The sequence below is a fragment of the Lynx rufus genome, unplaced genomic scaffold (genome assembly GCF_022079265.1).
Source record: "Lynx rufus isolate CCGP_SWC_20201006 ecotype Redwood Valley unplaced genomic scaffold, mLynRuf1.p SCAF_8, whole genome shotgun sequence".
NCBI lineage: Eukaryota > Metazoa > Chordata > Mammalia > Carnivora > Felidae > Lynx > Lynx rufus.
The window spans coordinates 81,301,052-81,318,541 of NW_025814896.1; the positions used below are offsets into that span (position 1 = coordinate 81,301,052).

At 37.2% G+C, this 17,490-nt stretch overlaps 1 protein-coding gene across 1 annotated transcript in view; it reads right to left on the minus strand.

Annotated features, from left to right (window-relative positions):
* Positions 1-14,147: 14,147 nt before the first annotated feature.
* Positions 14,148-17,490, minus strand: part of WDPCP (WD repeat containing planar cell polarity effector) — a 358,303-nt gene continuing 354,960 nt past the window's right edge. The window contains exons 16-17 of the mRNA XM_047069187.1: positions 15,925-16,004; positions 14,148-14,305 (exon numbers count right to left, since the gene is read on the minus strand). Of these exons, the coding sequence (XP_046925143.1) occupies positions 14,148-14,305; positions 15,925-16,004 (238 nt within the window). The remainder of the gene's footprint in view (positions 14,306-15,924; positions 16,005-17,490) is intronic.

Consider the following 17,490-nt stretch of genomic DNA (forward strand, 5'->3'; position numbering starts at 1 on the left):
TCTTTTAACCATCATACTAGATTTATGAGTAGTTAACCAACCACCTTTACAATATAAGATTATTTCTGATATTTGCTATATTTACCTTGACTACTGAGATTTATACTTTCCTATGTTTTCCTATTGTTAATTAGTGCCTTATGTTTAAGCTTAAGGAAGTCCTTTTAACATTTCTTGTAAGTCAGGTCTAGGGGTAATAAACTCCTTAAGCTTTTGCTTGTCTGGAAAACTCATTCACACACCCCCACCCCAAATCTTAAGGACATCTTTGCTAGACAGTCTTTTTGGCAGTCTTTTTCTATCAGTATTTTGAATATATTGTGCCTACTCCCTCTGGCCTGCCAAGTTTCCACTAAAAAATCTTGATTTTCTTATGGGATTTCACTTGCATTTAACTAATTGTTTTTCTCTTGATGCTTTTAAGATTCTCTCCTTGTTTTAAGAACAAATATTGTTAAAATACCCAAAGAAATCTACCGATTTAATACAATCCCTATCAAAATACTAGCAGCATTTTTCACGGAACAAATAATCCTAAAATTTGTATGGAACTACAAATGACCCCGCATAGCCAAAGCAGTCTTGAAAAAGAAAAGCAAAACTAGAGGCATCACAATTAGAGACTTCATATTATACTACAAAGCTATAGTGATCAAGACAGTATAGTACCGGCACAAAAACAGACACATATAGATCAATGGAATAGAATGGAAAACCCAGAAATAAACCTACAATTACATGTTCAATTAATCTTCAACAAAGGAGGCAGAGTATGCAATGGGAAAAAGACTCAACAAATGGTGCTGGGAAGATTGGACAGCAATCCGAAAAGAATGGAATTGGACCATTTTCTTACACCATACACAAAAATAAACCCCAAATAGATTAAGAACTTAAATGTGAGACCTGAAACCACAAAAATCCTAGGAGAGAGCACTGGTTATAATTTCTCTGACAATGGCCATAGCAACATTTTCCTAGACATGTGTCCTGAGGGAAGGGAAACAAAAGCAAAAATAAACTATTTGGATTACATCAAAATAAAAAGCTTCTGCACAGCAAAGGAAACAATCAACAAAACTATAAAAAACAACCTACTGAATGGAAAAAGGTATTTGCAAATGACATATCTGAAAAAGGGTTAGTATCTAAAATATATAAAGAACTGATACAACTCAACACCAAAAAAAAAAAAAATCCAATTTAAAAAATGGGCAGACGACATAAACAGATATTTCCCCAAAGAAAGCATTCAGATGGCCAACAGACACATGAAAAGATGTTCAACATCATTCATCATCAGGGAAATGCAAATCAAAACCATAATGAGATGTTACCTCACACCTGTCAAAATGGCTAAAATAAAAAAGACAAGAAACAACAAGTGTTGGCAAGGATGTGGAGAAAAAGGAACTCTTGTGCACTGTTGGTGGGCATGCAAACTAGTGCAGCCATTGTGGAAAACAGTATGGAGTTTCCTAAAAAAATTAAAAACAGAGGCACCTGGGTGGCTCAGTCAGTTAAGTATCTGACTGTTGACTTCAGCGCAGGTCTTGATCTCACACTTTCGTGAGTTCAAGCCCCAAGTTGGCTCTGTGCTGGTCCTGCAGAGCTCCTTGGGATTCTCTCTCTCTCTCTCTCTCTCTCTTTCTCTTTCTCTCTCTCTGCTCCTCCCCTGCTCACCTTCTCTCTGTCTCAAAATAAATGAACTTTAAAAAAAATTAAACAAAAAATTAAAAACATAACTACCATATGATCCAGTAATTCCACTACTGGGTATTTACCCAAAGAATAAAAAACCACTAGTTTATAAAGATAGATGTACCCCCTGTTATAGCATTATTTACAATAGCCAAATTATAGAAGCAGCCCAAGTGTCCTATCTATGGATGAATGGATAAAGAAGTGGTATACACACACACACACACACACACACACACACACACACAATGGAATATTAATCATCCATAAAAACAATGAAATCTTGCCACTTGCAACAACATGGGTGGATCTAGGGAGTATATGCTAAGTGAAATAAATCATAGAAAGACAAATACCATATGATTTCACTCATGTGAAATTGAAGAAACAGATGAACAAAGGAAAAAAAAAGACAAACCAAAAACCAGACTTTAAATATGAAGAACAAACTGGTGGTTACCAGAGGGGAGGTAGGTAGGGGCGGGGGTGAAATAGGTGTAGGGAATTAAGAATACACTTATCTTGATGAGTACTGACAAATATACAGAATTGTTGAATCACTATATTGCACACCTGAAATGAATATAACACTGAACATTAACTTACTGGAATTAAAAAAAAAAAAACACACAGATGCGAGGCTGGACCAATTACCAAAAAAAAAAAAGATTCCCTCCTTATCTTTAACTTTAGACAATTATAATGTGTTTTAGAGTGGGTCTCCAAGAGTAGGGAAGTTTTTAGCTATTATGTCTTTAAGTTCTCTACCCCTTCTCTCTGTCTCTTCTCATTCTGGAACTCCTATAATATGAATGTTGGTCCACTTGATGCTCTCTCATAAACCCCTTAAATTATCTGCACTTTTTTTTTCTTCCTGCTGCTATTTAGATGAGTTCTGCTGACCTGTCCTTGAATTCACTGCTACTTGCTTCTCATTCATCTGTTTTGATGTTGAATCTCTGTGTTGTATTTTTCAATTCTGTTATTGTATCTATCAGCTCTGTGACTTTTATTTGACACTTTCCTATATTTTCTCTTTGTTAAAATTTGTTCATAAACTTTGTTCATACATTTTTCTGGCAAGATTGGTAAGCATCTTTATGACTGTCATTTTGAACTTTTAATCAGGTAAATCACTTATTTGTTTCATGAAAATGTTTTTCTGAGGTTTCATCTTGCTCTTTCATATGGAACCTATTCCTCTTTCTTCATTTTCTTGACTCTCTGTGTTAGTTTCTATGCATTAGATAAAACAGCTACCATTCCCTGTTTTGAAGCAGTACCTCATAGGAATGATTTTCATCTTTCAACCCAAGTCTCTCAAACCTTTGTGCTTCTCCAAGCAGCCTACTTTATTCTTAGTGGCTGTCAATAGTTGAGGGTTTGCCAAGACCTGTCAGAGTCCAAAAGGGGAAGATCTTGGTTGGCTCATAGATTCAGGCTGATTGGAAACAAACCCTCAGGCAGTAGCTTTTAAAGTATGCAGACACGACTCTTTCATGGGAAGACTGGGAGTGTTTTTGTCATTCCCTCTGAAATGGTAGCCTGTGAATGCAGGTCCCACTGGTCACCAAGAGTTAGGATATCAAGGAACCTGTCCTCTCGGCAGCAGACAAAAGTTGAAGCACCAACCAAGTATACAACCTCCTTTCTCAGAAACACCAGTGACCTGGAGTAGGGCAGAGAGAGAGCAGGAAGATAGTTCCCACCCTCTGAGATCTCTGGAGAGGATTACAGTTGGCTCTTAGATGTGTATTAAATTAGAATCCTGTCCCTCAGGGTGCAGCCAAGAAGGTATCTTATACGCCTCTTTCACAGAAAGACCAGGCATTTCAGTCTGCTGCCTTTCTGCTGTGCCCTAGGGTAGCTGGTTAAGAACTCTTTCTCCATTTATTACAGTCCTTTTGAATGTAAGCCTTGCTGGCCACCAGAGCTAGGTGATCAAAGGGTATCCCCCTAGGTGGCAGCTGCAAAAACTGGAATGCCAAACAAGTGCACAGTTCATTTCCAGGAGATATAGGCAACCTGGAACGAGGCAAGTACAATGACTGTCACTGTCAAAATGACAGAATCCCACATCCAGATATTGGTTGTTCCAAAATAACTCAAGTTCTTCAATTACATTTCTCTTTTTTTATTTTTTAATGTTTGTTCATTTTTGAGAGAGAGAAAGAGTGCAAGCAGGGGAGGGGCAGAGAGAGAGAGGGAGACAGAATCCAAAGCAGGCTCCAGGCTCTGAGCTGTTAGCACAGACCCTGATGCTGGCCTTGAACCCAGGAACCATGAGATCATGACCTGAGCCAAAGTCAGATGCTTAAATGACTGAACCACCTAGGTGCCCCTTCAATTACATTTTTTAATACCATGAAGGAAACTATATTAACCGCAGTGATACAAAAAGCTGTAGATGTTTAAACGTATACAACTTGATGGGTTTGGAGATACGTATACACCTGTGAAACCATCATTACTGTAATTGCCATAAACTTATCTATCACTTCCAAAAGTTTCCTCCCATACCCCCTTTGTTGTTTTTCCTTTTTTCCTTTGTGGTAAGAGCACTTATCATAATACCTACTCTCTCAGAAAATTTTAAAATACGGTATTAAACATTACAGGTCACATACAGTAGATCTCCAGAACGTTTTGCATAAATTAAATTTTGTACTCTTTGACCAACAGATTCCCATTTCCTCCTCTCCACAGCCCCTGGCAACCACCATTCTACTCTCTGCTTCTATGTGTTTGACTATTTGGACTCCACATATAATTGAGATCATGTCTTGCTTTTTTTTTTTTTTTTAAGTTTTTAAATTTTATTTTGAGAGAGAAAGCACAAGTAGAGGAGGGGCGGAGAGAAAGGGAGATAGAATCCCAAGCGGACTCCGTATTGTTGGTGCAGAGCCCAGAATAGACCTTGAACTCATAAACCATGAAATCATGACCTGAGCTGAAGTTAAAGTTGAAGCTGAAGTTAACCGACTGAGCCACCCAGGAGCCCCAAGATTTGTCTGTGTCTGGCTTAGTTTACTTAGCATCATGTCCTTTAGGCGCATCCATGTTGTGGCAAATGGCAGGATTTCCTTTTTTAAGGCTGAATAATATTCCTCTGTATACCGAGAGTTGTAATTATTTATAAATTTTGGGTATTAACTTGCCCTTATTTAATATTTGGCCTGTAAATATTTTCTCCCATTCTGTGGGTTGCCTTTTTATTTTGTTGAGGACTTCGTTTTTGTAAAGAAGTTTTTTAGTTTGATATAATCTCATTTGTCTATTTTTGCTTTTGTTGCCTGTGCTTTTGGTGTCCTATCCAAGAAATCATTGGCTAGTCCCATGTCTGGTAGCTTTTACCCTAGATTTTCTTCTAAGACTTTATTGTTTCAGGTTTTGAGTTTAGGTCTTTAATCCATTTTGAGTTGATTATTCAAAATGGAGTGAGATAAGGGTCCAGTTTCATTTGTTTACATGTAAATTTCTAATTTTTCTCCCAGCATTTATGGAAGAAATGGTCTTTTCCACGTGTGTATTTGTGGCACCCTTACTGAAGATCAGTTGATTCTTTTATGCATGTACTTAGTTCTGGTGCTCTATTCTGTTTCATTAATTTATATTTCTGTTTTTCTGCCCATACCATAATGTTTAGATTATTATAAATTTGTAATATGTTTGAAAAGGGCAGTATGATACCTCCAGCTTTATTCTTGATCAAAATTTTTTGAGCTATTTGGGGTTTTCTGTAGTTCCAAAAAAATTTTAGTATTGTCTTCTGTTTTTGTGAAAAATGCCATTGGGGTTTTGATAAAGATTGCATTGAATGTACAAACTGCTTTGGGAAGTATGAGCTTTTTTTTTTTTAAATGTTTATTTTGAGGGGGAGAGAGAGAGAGAGACAGGAGGAGGGGCGGAGAGAGAGGGAGGCACAGAATCCGAAGCAGGCCCCAGGCTCTGAGCTGTCAGCACAGAACCCAACACGGAGCTCAAACTCACAAACTGTGAGATCATGACCCGAGCCGAAGTCAGACGCTCAACTGACTGAGCCACCCAGGCACCCCAGGATGAGCTTTTTTTAAACAAATTTTTTAAATGTTTATTTTTGAGAGAGGTAGGGGAGAGAGAAAGAGACAGAGACACAGAGCACAAGCAGGGGAGGGGAGGAGAGAGAGTGAGACACAGAATCTGAGACAGGTTCTGGGCTCCAAGATGTCAGCACAGAGCCTGATGGGTGCTTAATGGGTGCTTGAACCCATGAAATGTGAGATAATGACCTGAACCAAAGTAGGATGCTTAACTGATGGAGCCACTCAGGTGCCCCAGGAAATACGAGCTTTTTAACAATACTGAGTCTTCTAGTATATAAACATGAGATGTCCTTCTATGTATTTGTTTTGTTTTTGTTTTGAGAGAGAGAGAGAGAGAGAGAGAGAGAGATTGTGTGAGCAGGAGAGGGGCAGAGGGAGAGGGGAAAAGAATCTCAAGTAAGCTCCACGCCCAGCATGGAGCCTGACGTGATGCTCCATCCCAGGACTGTGAAATCATGACCTGAGCAGAAATCAAGAATCAGATGATTAACTGACTGAGCCACCCAGGCACCCCATTTATTTCTTTTAAAATTTATTTCTTTAAAAAATGTTTATTTTTGAGAGAAGGAGATAGAGTGTGGGTGGGGGAGGGGCAGAGAGAGAGGGAGACAGAATCTGAAGGAAGCTCCAGGCTTTGAGCTGTCAGCACAGAGCCCTACATGGGGCTCGAACTTATGAACTGCAAGATCATGACCTGAGCTAAAGTTGGATGCTTAACTGACTGAGCCACCCAGGTGCCCCCTTTTTAAATTTCTTAAGTCAGTGTTTTGTAGTTTTACGTGTATAAGGGTTTTACTCCTTGGTTAAATTTATACTTAAGTATTTCTTTTTTAAAAAATATTATTGTAAATGGAACTGTTTTTTAAATTTCCTTTTTGGTAGGTGGTTAATATATAGAAATGTAGTTGATTTTTGTATGTTGGTTTTGTATCCTGTGTTGTTACTGAATCCATGTACTCTGTTTTTTGTGGAGTCTTTAAGGTTTTCTACATTTAAGATTATGTTATTTGCAAACAGGTAGTTTCACTTCTTCCTTTGCAATTTGGGTGCCTTTGTTTACTTTTTGTTTTTAATTGTTCTGCCTTATACTTTAAGTACTATGTTGAATTGGAGAGGGCGGAAGTGGACATCCTTGTTTTAGAAGTTAAATGTGATGCTTTCAGCTTTTCACTGTTGAGTACGATGTTACCTGTGGCCTTTTCATAAATGGCCTTTATTGTGTTGAGGTGCATTTGTTTTAGTACTTGATTTGTTGAGAGTTTTTTCTTTCTTACCATGAGAAGGAGATGAATTTTGTCAAATGCTTTTCCTACGTGTACTGAGATGATTATGTTAATTTTATCCTTTGTTCTGTTAAATGTGGCATGTCACATTTACTGATTTTTCTATGTTGAACCATCCTTGCATTCCAAGGATATGATTCTTTTAATGTGCTCTTGAACTAAGTTTGCTAGTATTTTGTTGGGGATTCTTGCAACTATGTTTGTCAGAGATGTTTGACTTGTAGTTTTCTTTTCTGGTGTCTTTGTCAGTCTTTGGTATCACAGTGGTGTTGGTCTCATAGAATAGGTGGAAGTGTTCCCTCTTCTTTGACTTTTTGGAAGTGTTTGGAGAGGACTGGTATTAATTTTTTTGATGATTGGTAGGATTCACCTGTGAATCCATCTGGTCCTGGACTTTTCTTTGTTGGAAGGTTTTTAATTACTCCTTTACTTTTCTCATTTGCTATTGGTCTGTTCAGGCTTTCTGTTTGTTTTTGATTCAGTCTTGGTAGGTAGTATGTTTGTAGGAATTTTCCTATTTCATGTAGGTTTTTCAAGTTACTGGTGTATAATTTTGATAATAGTCCCTTATGATCCTTTTTATATCTGGGGGATCAGTTGTAATGTCTCCTCTTTTGTTTCTGTTATTATTTGATTCTTCTCTCTTTATTTCTTAGTCTACCTAAAGGTGTGTTGACTTTATATTTTCCCAAAAGAATTCTTAATTTCATTGATTTTTTAAAAAATGTATTCCTATTCTCTATTTCAGTTCTAATCTCTATTACTTCTTCCTTCTGCCAACTTCATGATTAGCTTGTTGTTGTCTAGTTCCTTGAGGTATAAAGTTATATTGTTTATTCTACATTTAAAAAAAAAGCTTACTGCTATAGCCTTGCTTGTTAATACTATTTTTGCTGCCTCCAATATGTTTGGATATATTGTGTGTCCATTTTTGTTTCTTTAGAGATATTTTCTTATTTTCCTTTTGATTTCATATGTGACCCAATAAATGTTTGAGTATGCTTTTAAAGTTTTGAGTATTTGTGAATTTTCTCATTTTCTTTTTATTATTCATTTCTTTTTATTTTTCTTTTTGATTATTGGATTTTCTTTTTTTTTAATTTAAATTTTAGTTTGTTAATATATAGTACAATATTGGCTTCAGGAATAGAATTCAGTGATTCATCACTTACTTAAAACACCCAGTGTTCACCACAACAAGAACTTTCCTTCATATCCATCACCCATCTAGCTCAACCCTCATCCACCTCCCTCCATCACCCTTAGTTTGTTCTATATCATTAAGAGTCTTGTGTGGTTTGCTTCCCTTTCTTCTTCTCTCCCTTCCTATATGTTCATCTGTTTTGTTTCTTAAATTCCACATATGAGTGAAATCATATGGTATGTGTCTTTCTCTGATTGACTTATTTCACTTAGCATACTACATTCTAGCTCTGTCCATGTCACTGAAAATGGCAAGATTTTGTTCTTTTTCATGGCTGAGTGATATTCCATTACACATACATATGTATACATATATATGTATGTATACATATATATATATGTACAAAAATATTTTCTTTTTCCAATCATCAGTCAGTGGACATTTGGACTCTTTCTGTTGTTTGGCTATTGTTGCTAATGCTGTTATAAACACTGGGGTGCATACACCCCTTCAAATCTGTATTTTTGTATCCTTTGGGTAAATACATAATAGTGTCACTACTGGATTGCAGGTTAGTTCTATGTTTAGGTTTTTGAGGAAACTATACTGTTCTCCAGAGTGGCTGCACCAATTTGCCTTTCCACTAGTGGTGCAAGAGGATTCCCCATTCTCCACATCCTTGGTAACACCTGTTGTTTCTTGTGTTGTTAATTTTAGCCATTCTGACAGGTGTGAGGTGATATCTCATTGTGTTTTTGATTTGGATTTCCCTAATGATGAGATGTTAAGCATCTTTTCATATGTCTGTTAGCCATGTGGATGTCTTCTTTGGAAGAGTGTCTGTTTATGTCTTTTGCCCATTTCTTCACTGGATTATTTGGTTTTGGGGTATTGAGTTTGATAAAGTCTTTATAGATTTTTAGATATGAACCCTTTATATGATGTGTCATTTGCAAATATCTTCCCCCAATCTCACTGGTTGCCTTTAAGTTTTGTTGATTGTTTCCTTCATTATCCAGAAGCTTTTTATCTTGGTGAGGTCCCAGTAGTTCATTTTGCTTTTGTTTCCCTTGCCTCTGGAGATGTGTCTAGTGAGAAGTTGCTATGGCTGAGGTGAAAGAGGTTGCTGCTGCTTTTCTCCTCTAGGATTTTGGTATTTTCCTGTCTCACATTTAGGTCTTTCATCTTTTTTGAATTTATTTTTTTGTATGGTGTAAGAATCAGTAATCAAAAATCTTCCAACAAACAAGAGTCCTGGGCCAGATAGCTTACCAGGGGGAATTCTACCATATATTTAAAGAAGAGTTAATACCTATTCTTCTCAAACTGTACCAAAAAACAGAAATAGAAATCTTCCAAACTCATTGTATGAAGCCAGCATTACCTTTTTCCCAAAACCAGACTAAGTCTCCACTAAAAATGAGAATTATAGGCCAATATAATATCCCTGATGAACCTGGATGGCAAAAATTCTCAACAAGATACTAGTAAATCAAATTCAAGAGTACGTTAAAAGAATTACCATGATCAAATGGGATTTATTTCTGGGCTGCAGGGCTGGTTTGGTATTCACAAATCGATTAATGTGATACACCACATTAATAAAAGAAAGGATAAGAACCATATGATCCTGTCAATAGATGCAGAAAAAGCATTTGACAAAAATACAGCATCTATTCTTTTTTTAAAAAGTTTTTTAAATGTTTATTTTTGAGAGAGAGAGAGAGAGAGAGAGAGAGAGAGACAGAGCATGAGTGGGGGATGGGCAGAGGGAGAAGGAGACACAGAGTCTGAAGCAGGCTCCAGGCTCTGAGATCTCAGCGTAGAGCCAGATATGGGGCTTGAACCCACGAATGGTGAGATCATGACCTTAGCTGAAGTCAGATGCTTAACTGAGTGAGCCACCCAGGTGCCCCTAGCATCCATTCTTAATAAAAACTGTCAACAACTGGAACACACCTCAACATCATAAAGGCCATATATGAAAGACCCACAACTCATATCATCCTCAATGGGGAAAACCTGAAGAATGGACCTAGAATGTATTATGCTAAGCTCAAGCCTTTCCCCTATAGTCAGGAACAAGACAAGGATGTCCACCCTCACCATTACTATTTAACATAGTACTGGAAGTCTTAGCCTCAGCAATCAGGCAACAAAAAGAAATAAAGGGCATACAAATTGGCAAAAAAGAAGTCATACTTCCACTATTTGCAGGTGACATGATACTCTATGTAGAAAACCAAAGACTCCACCAAAAAATTGCTAATACATAAATTCAGCAAAGTCACAGGATATAAAGTCAACGTGCAGAAATCTGTTGCATTTCTATCACCAATAATGAAGCAGCGGAAAGAGAAATCAAGGAATCAATCCCATTAACAATGCACCAAAAACAGTAAAATACCTTGGAATAAACCTTACTAAAGAGATAAAAGGTCTGTACTCTGAAAATATAGATTTATGAAAGAAATTATAGAGGACAAAAAGAAATGGAAAAGCAATCCATGATCATGGATTGGAAGAACAAACTTTGTTAAAATGTCTACACTACTCAGTGCAATCTACACATTAAATGCAATCCCTATCAAAATACCACCAACATTCTTCACAGAGTTAGAAAAAACAATCCTGAAATTTGTATGGAACCACAAAGAGCCAGATAGCCAAAGCAGTCTTGAAAAAGAAAAAACCGGAGGCATTGTGATTCTGGATTTCAAGCTATATTACAAAGCAGTAGTGATTAAGACAGTATGGTACTGGCACAAAAACAGATGGGAACAAGAGAACAGAATAGAACAGATGGAAACAATGGAACAAAATAGAAAACCCAGAAATGGACCCACAGCTATACAGTCAACTCATCTTTGACAAAGCAGGAAAGAGTATCCAATGGAAAAAAAGACTGTCTCTTCAAATGGTGTTGGGAAAACTGGATGGTGACATGGAGAAGAATGAAACTGGACCACTTTCTTATACCATACACAAAAATATTATTACTTTCTAATTTCATTCCATTGTGATCAGAAAAGATATTTAAAATGATTCCGGTCTTTTTAAATTTGTTAAGACCTGTTTTGTGAACTAGTATGTGATCTATCATGGAGAATGTTTCATGTGCACTTGAGAAGAATGAGTATTTTGTTTTGGGGTGGAATGTTCTATATATGTTCAGTTTCCATTTTGTCTATAGTGTCATTCAGTTCTGCTGTGTTACTGAATTTTTGTGTGTGTAGATGATCTATCCATTATAGAGAGGTGGGTATTGAACTATACTACTATTTTATTACTGTCTACCTCTCTTTTCATATTTGTAAATGTTTGCTTTATATGTTAATATGTATTGACAGGTATATAGTTGATGTTGTGCACATGTTTATTTATAATTGTTAAATCTTCCTGGTAAATTGACCTTTTTATTGTTATGTAATGTCCTTTGTCTCATGATAGTTTACCAGTTAAAGTCTCTTTTGTCTATTGTAATGACTCCTCTCTTTTGGTTACCTTTAGCCACCCTTGTACTTTCAGGTATGTGTATTTTTAAATCTAAAGTGAGTGTCTTGTCTTGTAGACAGCATATAGTTGAGACTTTTTAAATTTTTTAATCCATTCAGCCATACTATCTTTTGATTGAGGAATGTAATCCATTTACATTTAAAGTAATTACTGTGATAGGAAAAGACTTAATATAACTATTTCATTAACTGTTTTCTGTTTTGTAGTGATTTTGTTTCTTCTTCAACTTGTCTTTCTTTATTTGATGATTGCAGCAGCAGCAGCAGTATGCTTTGATTCTTTTCTCTTTATCTTTGGTGTATCTATTGTGCCTTTTGTTTTTGTAGTTACCACTGGGCTCACTTCAAACATTTTCTAGTTAAGGCAGTCTGTTTTAAGCTAATAACAACTTAATTTTACTTATGTGCAGAATGTGTACACTTCTCTCACATAAACTTTGAGTTGATGTAGATTTTACTTCTTTCTATGTTGTGTTCCATTTTAGTGGTGATAGTTATTCTTAGTACGTTGGTCTTAATTTTTGTATACTAGTGTTAAAAGTGATTTACATGCCACTATTAAAGTATATCCTTTAACAGTGACAGTTCATATGCTTTTATGTTATTGTTTACTTTTTTTTGTTTGTTTCAAACTGAACTCCCTTTAGTTTTTATTGTAAGGCACATCTAGCATAATATACTCCCTCAGGTTTTGTTTGTATGGGAGACTCTCTCCTTTATTCTCCTTTATTCTTATACTTTTGTCAGGTAAAGTATTCCTGGTTTGTACTTTTTTTTGTTTCAGTGCTTTGAATATATCATCCCGCCCCCCCCCTTTTTTTAGAAAAAGTTTTAATGTATATTTATTTTTGAGGGAGAGAGAGAAAGAGTGTGAATAGGAGAGGGGCAGAGAAAGAAGGAAACACAGAATCTGAAGCAGGATCCAGGCTCCAAGCTGTCAGCACAGAGCCTGACATGGCTGAACTCACCGTGAGATCATCACCTGAGCTGAAGTTGTACACTTAACCGACTGAGCCACCCATGCACCCTTCATCCCTCTCTCTTTTGACTTACACAGTTTCTGTGGAGAAATCCACTGATAGTCTTAGGTGCTATTCCTTGTTATAGTCCCTTGGTGTGACAAGTCATTTTCTTTTGCTGCTGTGAAAATGTTTTCTTTTTACTTTAGACAATTTACTTGAACCTCTTTGGGAACTTTTGGGCTTCACAAATTTGGATGTTCATTTTCCTGCTTATATTTGAGATGTTTCAATCACTGTTTCTTTAACTTTTTGGTCTCTCTCTCTCTCTCTCTCTCTCCTGGGACACCTATAGTGTGAGTATTCGTTCTTTTAGGGTATCATATTAAGTCCCATAGGGTTTCTTCACTTTTTCGCTTGTTTTTTTATTTTTATTTTTGAGAGGGAGTGGGAGTGGGAGAGGGGTGGGGGGGGGCACAGAGGTTCTGAAGTGGGCTGCATACCAACAACAGAGAGCCTGATGTGGGGATCGAACTCATGAACCATGAGATCATGACCTGAGCTGAAGTTAGACGCTTAACTGAATGAGCCACCCAGGCACCCCTCATTCTTTTCTTTTTTGTTCTTTTAAATTTGGAATTTCAAATGACTTGTCTTTGAGTTTGTTGGGTTTTTTTCTGCTTAATTGATTCTGCTGTTGAAGTTAATGGAATTTTTAGTTTTATCATTATATTCTTCAGCTCCAGATTTCTGGTTTTTTTTTTTTTTTAATAGGTTGGTTTTTGTTTGTTTTTGAGCTTCATCATTTTGTTCATGTATTGTTTTCCTAATTTTCTTTAGTTATCTGTGTTCTCTTTTAGCTCATTGATCTTTTTTCCTTTTAAATTTTTATTTATTTTGAGAGAGCAAGCGAGTGGGGTTGGGGCAGAGAGAGAGGGAGAGAGAGAATCCAAGCAGGCTCCACACTGTCAGTGCAGAGCCTGATGCAGGCCTCAATCTCATGAACTGTGAGATCATGACCTGAGCTGAAATCAAGAGTCAGAGGCTTAACTGACAGAGCCACCCAGGTGCCCCTCACTGGGCCCCCTATCTATCTATCTATCTATCTATCTATCTATCTACCTACCTACCTACCTACCTATCTATCTACATTGAGCTTTGTAAAGATGATTTTATTTGGAATTCTTTGTCAAGCAGTTTGTGGATTTCCATTTCTTTGGCACTGGTTACTAGAACTTTTTGTTTCCTTTGGTGGTACTGTGCCCACTTCTTTGTGACTTTATAGCCTTGCACTGGTGTCTGTGCAACTAAAGGAGCAGGGACCTCTTCCATTCTTTACAGAGTGTTTTTGGCAGGTAAAGACCTACTCCTGCAGGTCCCCAGATAGACAAGCCTGCCTCCAGGATTGCAGTGGAGCAGAACCAGGGCCAGGTCATGGGGCTACTTCCTGGTCTACAGTTAGGTTACTGGTTGGCTGATTTATCATTGGGGGCATCATCAGGCATAGCTTGTGCTGCTTGCCCAGGTGGAAAGGCTACTTCTGAGTCCACAGTTAGCCCGCCTATTACTTGGGACATAGATTGGCATGTCTCTTCCCAGGTCCCTAGGTGGACCAGACTGGCTGTGGGATCACAGTTGAGCAGTTGGAACTGAATATGGGGTTGCTTCTAGGTTTGCAGTTGGGTCTGTAGTCAGTGGGCCTATTAGTGGGGTTACAGGCACATGATGACATTCCTGCCAGGCCCGCTAGTGTAGATCCATGTATATGGGGTGATAGAGCTGCTCCTAGGTTTGTGGTCAGGTCCTGGGGCAGGGGTATGCTTTCTCAAAGAGTCCTCTGTCTTGGGCTCCATTGTGCTCTTGCAACTTTCTTCCTGGATTTTGAAGCCCCCACAATGGTACTTATGTTTGTGGATAGTTGCCAAATTGGTGTTTATGGGGAGGGGGGATGAGGGCTGGAGACCTATTCTGCCATCTTGCTAGTAACCATCAACTAGCTGCTGGCCTTGTTGAATACTATAAACTCCACATTTTTCTTCAAACTCAAAAGAAACATAATTGGAAAATACCATTTCTTTCCTACATAGAATCATGTATCTTTAAACTACTAATGCCAAAAACATAGCTCTAAATTGTTTATTCAGCTGTTCATCCTTCATGAGAACCATTCCATTGAAATTTTTATTTTATAGATGAGGACAACAAAAGAATTGAAGTAATAGTATTTTGGGTTGGAGTTGGGACCATACATAGGCCTTGTGGCATATCCTTGGTAGACCTCAGTTTATAAAACAACAGCAGTAAAGTAAGTGCTATATGCCTGGCACTATACAATACTTCTTAGAAGTTCTTTTTCCTTCCTGTCCACTTGCCTCAGAAGTTGCTCTTATGCACTTCTTTCTCTGGGCTATGTAGGAAAAAAAACCCCAAAAATGTCATAAAAAGTCTCTTAACTCCACATGCCTCTCTTGTCCTTCTCCATATCCTTTTTTTGTTCCAACTTCGGCATTTCAAAGTTTCAAAGACTTTAGTTAAGCAGAAATAACCCATTTTCAGGGAGAAAGGTAAGAAAATAAATAGGCCAAACTAAGATTCATCTTTAGGGGATAGTGAAAAGGGAACATAGTCTGAACATTCAAATATTAACTACTTTTGTCTCTTCACACACAGTCAACTATGTGTTATTTGTACTTTCTTTTTCTATAAATGCTCACACAGTTTCTTCTACATGTTGAAATTCTTTGAAGGCCATCTGCTCAGCTGAATATCTTGGCTAGAAGTGATTGCTCTATTACCTCCTCATGCTTATTTGGGGTAGCACTTGTAGTCTAACTTACTGTGTACATTTCTTTCTTACTAAATTAGGTAAGAATGAAGCCATTTTTCTCAGTGACCTTCAGAACCTGTCTTATCAAATTGTAATCTCTAAGCCAGAAGTATACACATCACTGGCAGCTTGTTGGAAGGTCAGAATCATGGGCTCTACTTAAGACCTATTCAGTGAGAACCAACATTTTAAGAAGATCCCCAAATTTATTGTATAATCATTATAATTAAGCCTTTGTTAAAATAAGCTGACTTAGTATTTTACACTATATTTACCAAGAACTGTCTTATAACACACCAACTAGAAATGCTCAGGGATTTCTTAGTTTTATTCATTTACTGGAAGCTCTTGCCAGCCATAATATTGTTATTCTGTTACGCTTTAAATACTTTGAGTAACTTGGATACCATTACCTTCTTCATTACAGGTCTTAGTCATCAAAGATTCAGCACAGGTGTCTTTTTCAAGTTCATTTCTTCTGTCAAGTACTTGTCTGTTGTTTTTTTTTAATTGGAAAAAGGATTAAAAAGAAAATTATAGGGTTAATATGTCATAGAATTTTTTCAATTTTCCCATCATTAAATAATTTACAGGACATTTTTGAAGAGCAATTAAATTCAAATTTAAGATACAAATAAAATATTTTACATACACAATTTTCGAAAGAAGTAGTGGAAACAAAATGTGACATTTTACTGGGGTATTACAGGATTAGAATGGATGGTAAAAATTTCCTATTAAATACATTTTATTTTCCTGATTTTAAAAGTAATTTATTACTACAGAAAAATTCAAAAAAAAAAAAAACACAAAGGAAAAAAACAATAACATAATTCAGATTTCCAGAGTTCTCATCTGGATAATTAGCTTCTATATGTAAGCATCTTTAAAAAAAATTTTTTTTAATGTTTATTCATTTTTGAGAGAGAAAGAGAGAGCGTGCGAGCTGGGGAAGAGGCAGAGAGAGGGAGACACAGAATCCAAAACAGGCTGCAGGCTCTGAGCTGCCGGCACAGAGCCCGACACAGGGCTCAAACTCACAAGCCATGAGATCATGACCTGAGTCGAAGTCGGACGCCCAACCAACTGAGCCACCCAGGTGCCCCAAGCATCTTTTTAAACAAAGCTGAGATAATACTATCTTATAAAATTTTATATAGCTCTCATATAGTTTTTGTTACATTTTGTATGTAAATTATTACACATTAAAATGGACTATTTTTTTAAAAATGGACTTTTAAAGATGTAGGTTTTAGGGGTGCTGGGTGGCTCAGCCGGTTGAGCATCTGACTTTAGCTCAGGTCATAATCTCATGGTTTGTGAGTTCAAGCCCCGCCTGGGGCTCTGTGGTGACAGCTCAGAGCCTGGAGCCTGCTTCAGAGTCTGTGTCTCCCTTTCTCCCTGCTCCTCCCCTGCTTGAGCTCTGTCTCTCTCTCTCTCAAAAAAATAAAATAAACATTAAAAAAAAAAGATGTAGATTTTAGGGGCACCTGGCTGGCTCAGTCAGAAGAGCATGTGACTTTTTGTTTTTTCTTTTTAAAGTTTATTTATTTGAAAGGGGGAGTGGCAGACAGAGGGAGAGAAGAATCCCAATCAGGCCCTGCACAGTCAGCATAGAGCCCAATGTAGGGCCGGAACTCACAGACCATGAGATCATGACCTGAGCGAAGATCAAGAGTCAGAGCTTAACTGATTAAGCCACCCAGGCACCCCAGAGCATGGGACTCTTGGTCTTAGGGTCATGAGTTTGAGCCCCACATTGGATGTAGAGATGACTTAAAAATCTTTAAAAGAAAGATGTAGATTCGATGAATTTAACAGATGTATAGATTTGTGTTACTGCTATCACAATCAGAATAAAAATAGTTTCAGCATGTGGAAAAAAAACTCCCTCATACCTAACAGTCACACTTTCACCTCTATTAGTAAGCCTAGGAACCACTAATTTTGCTAGCTTGTCATTTCATGTTCTTAACAGT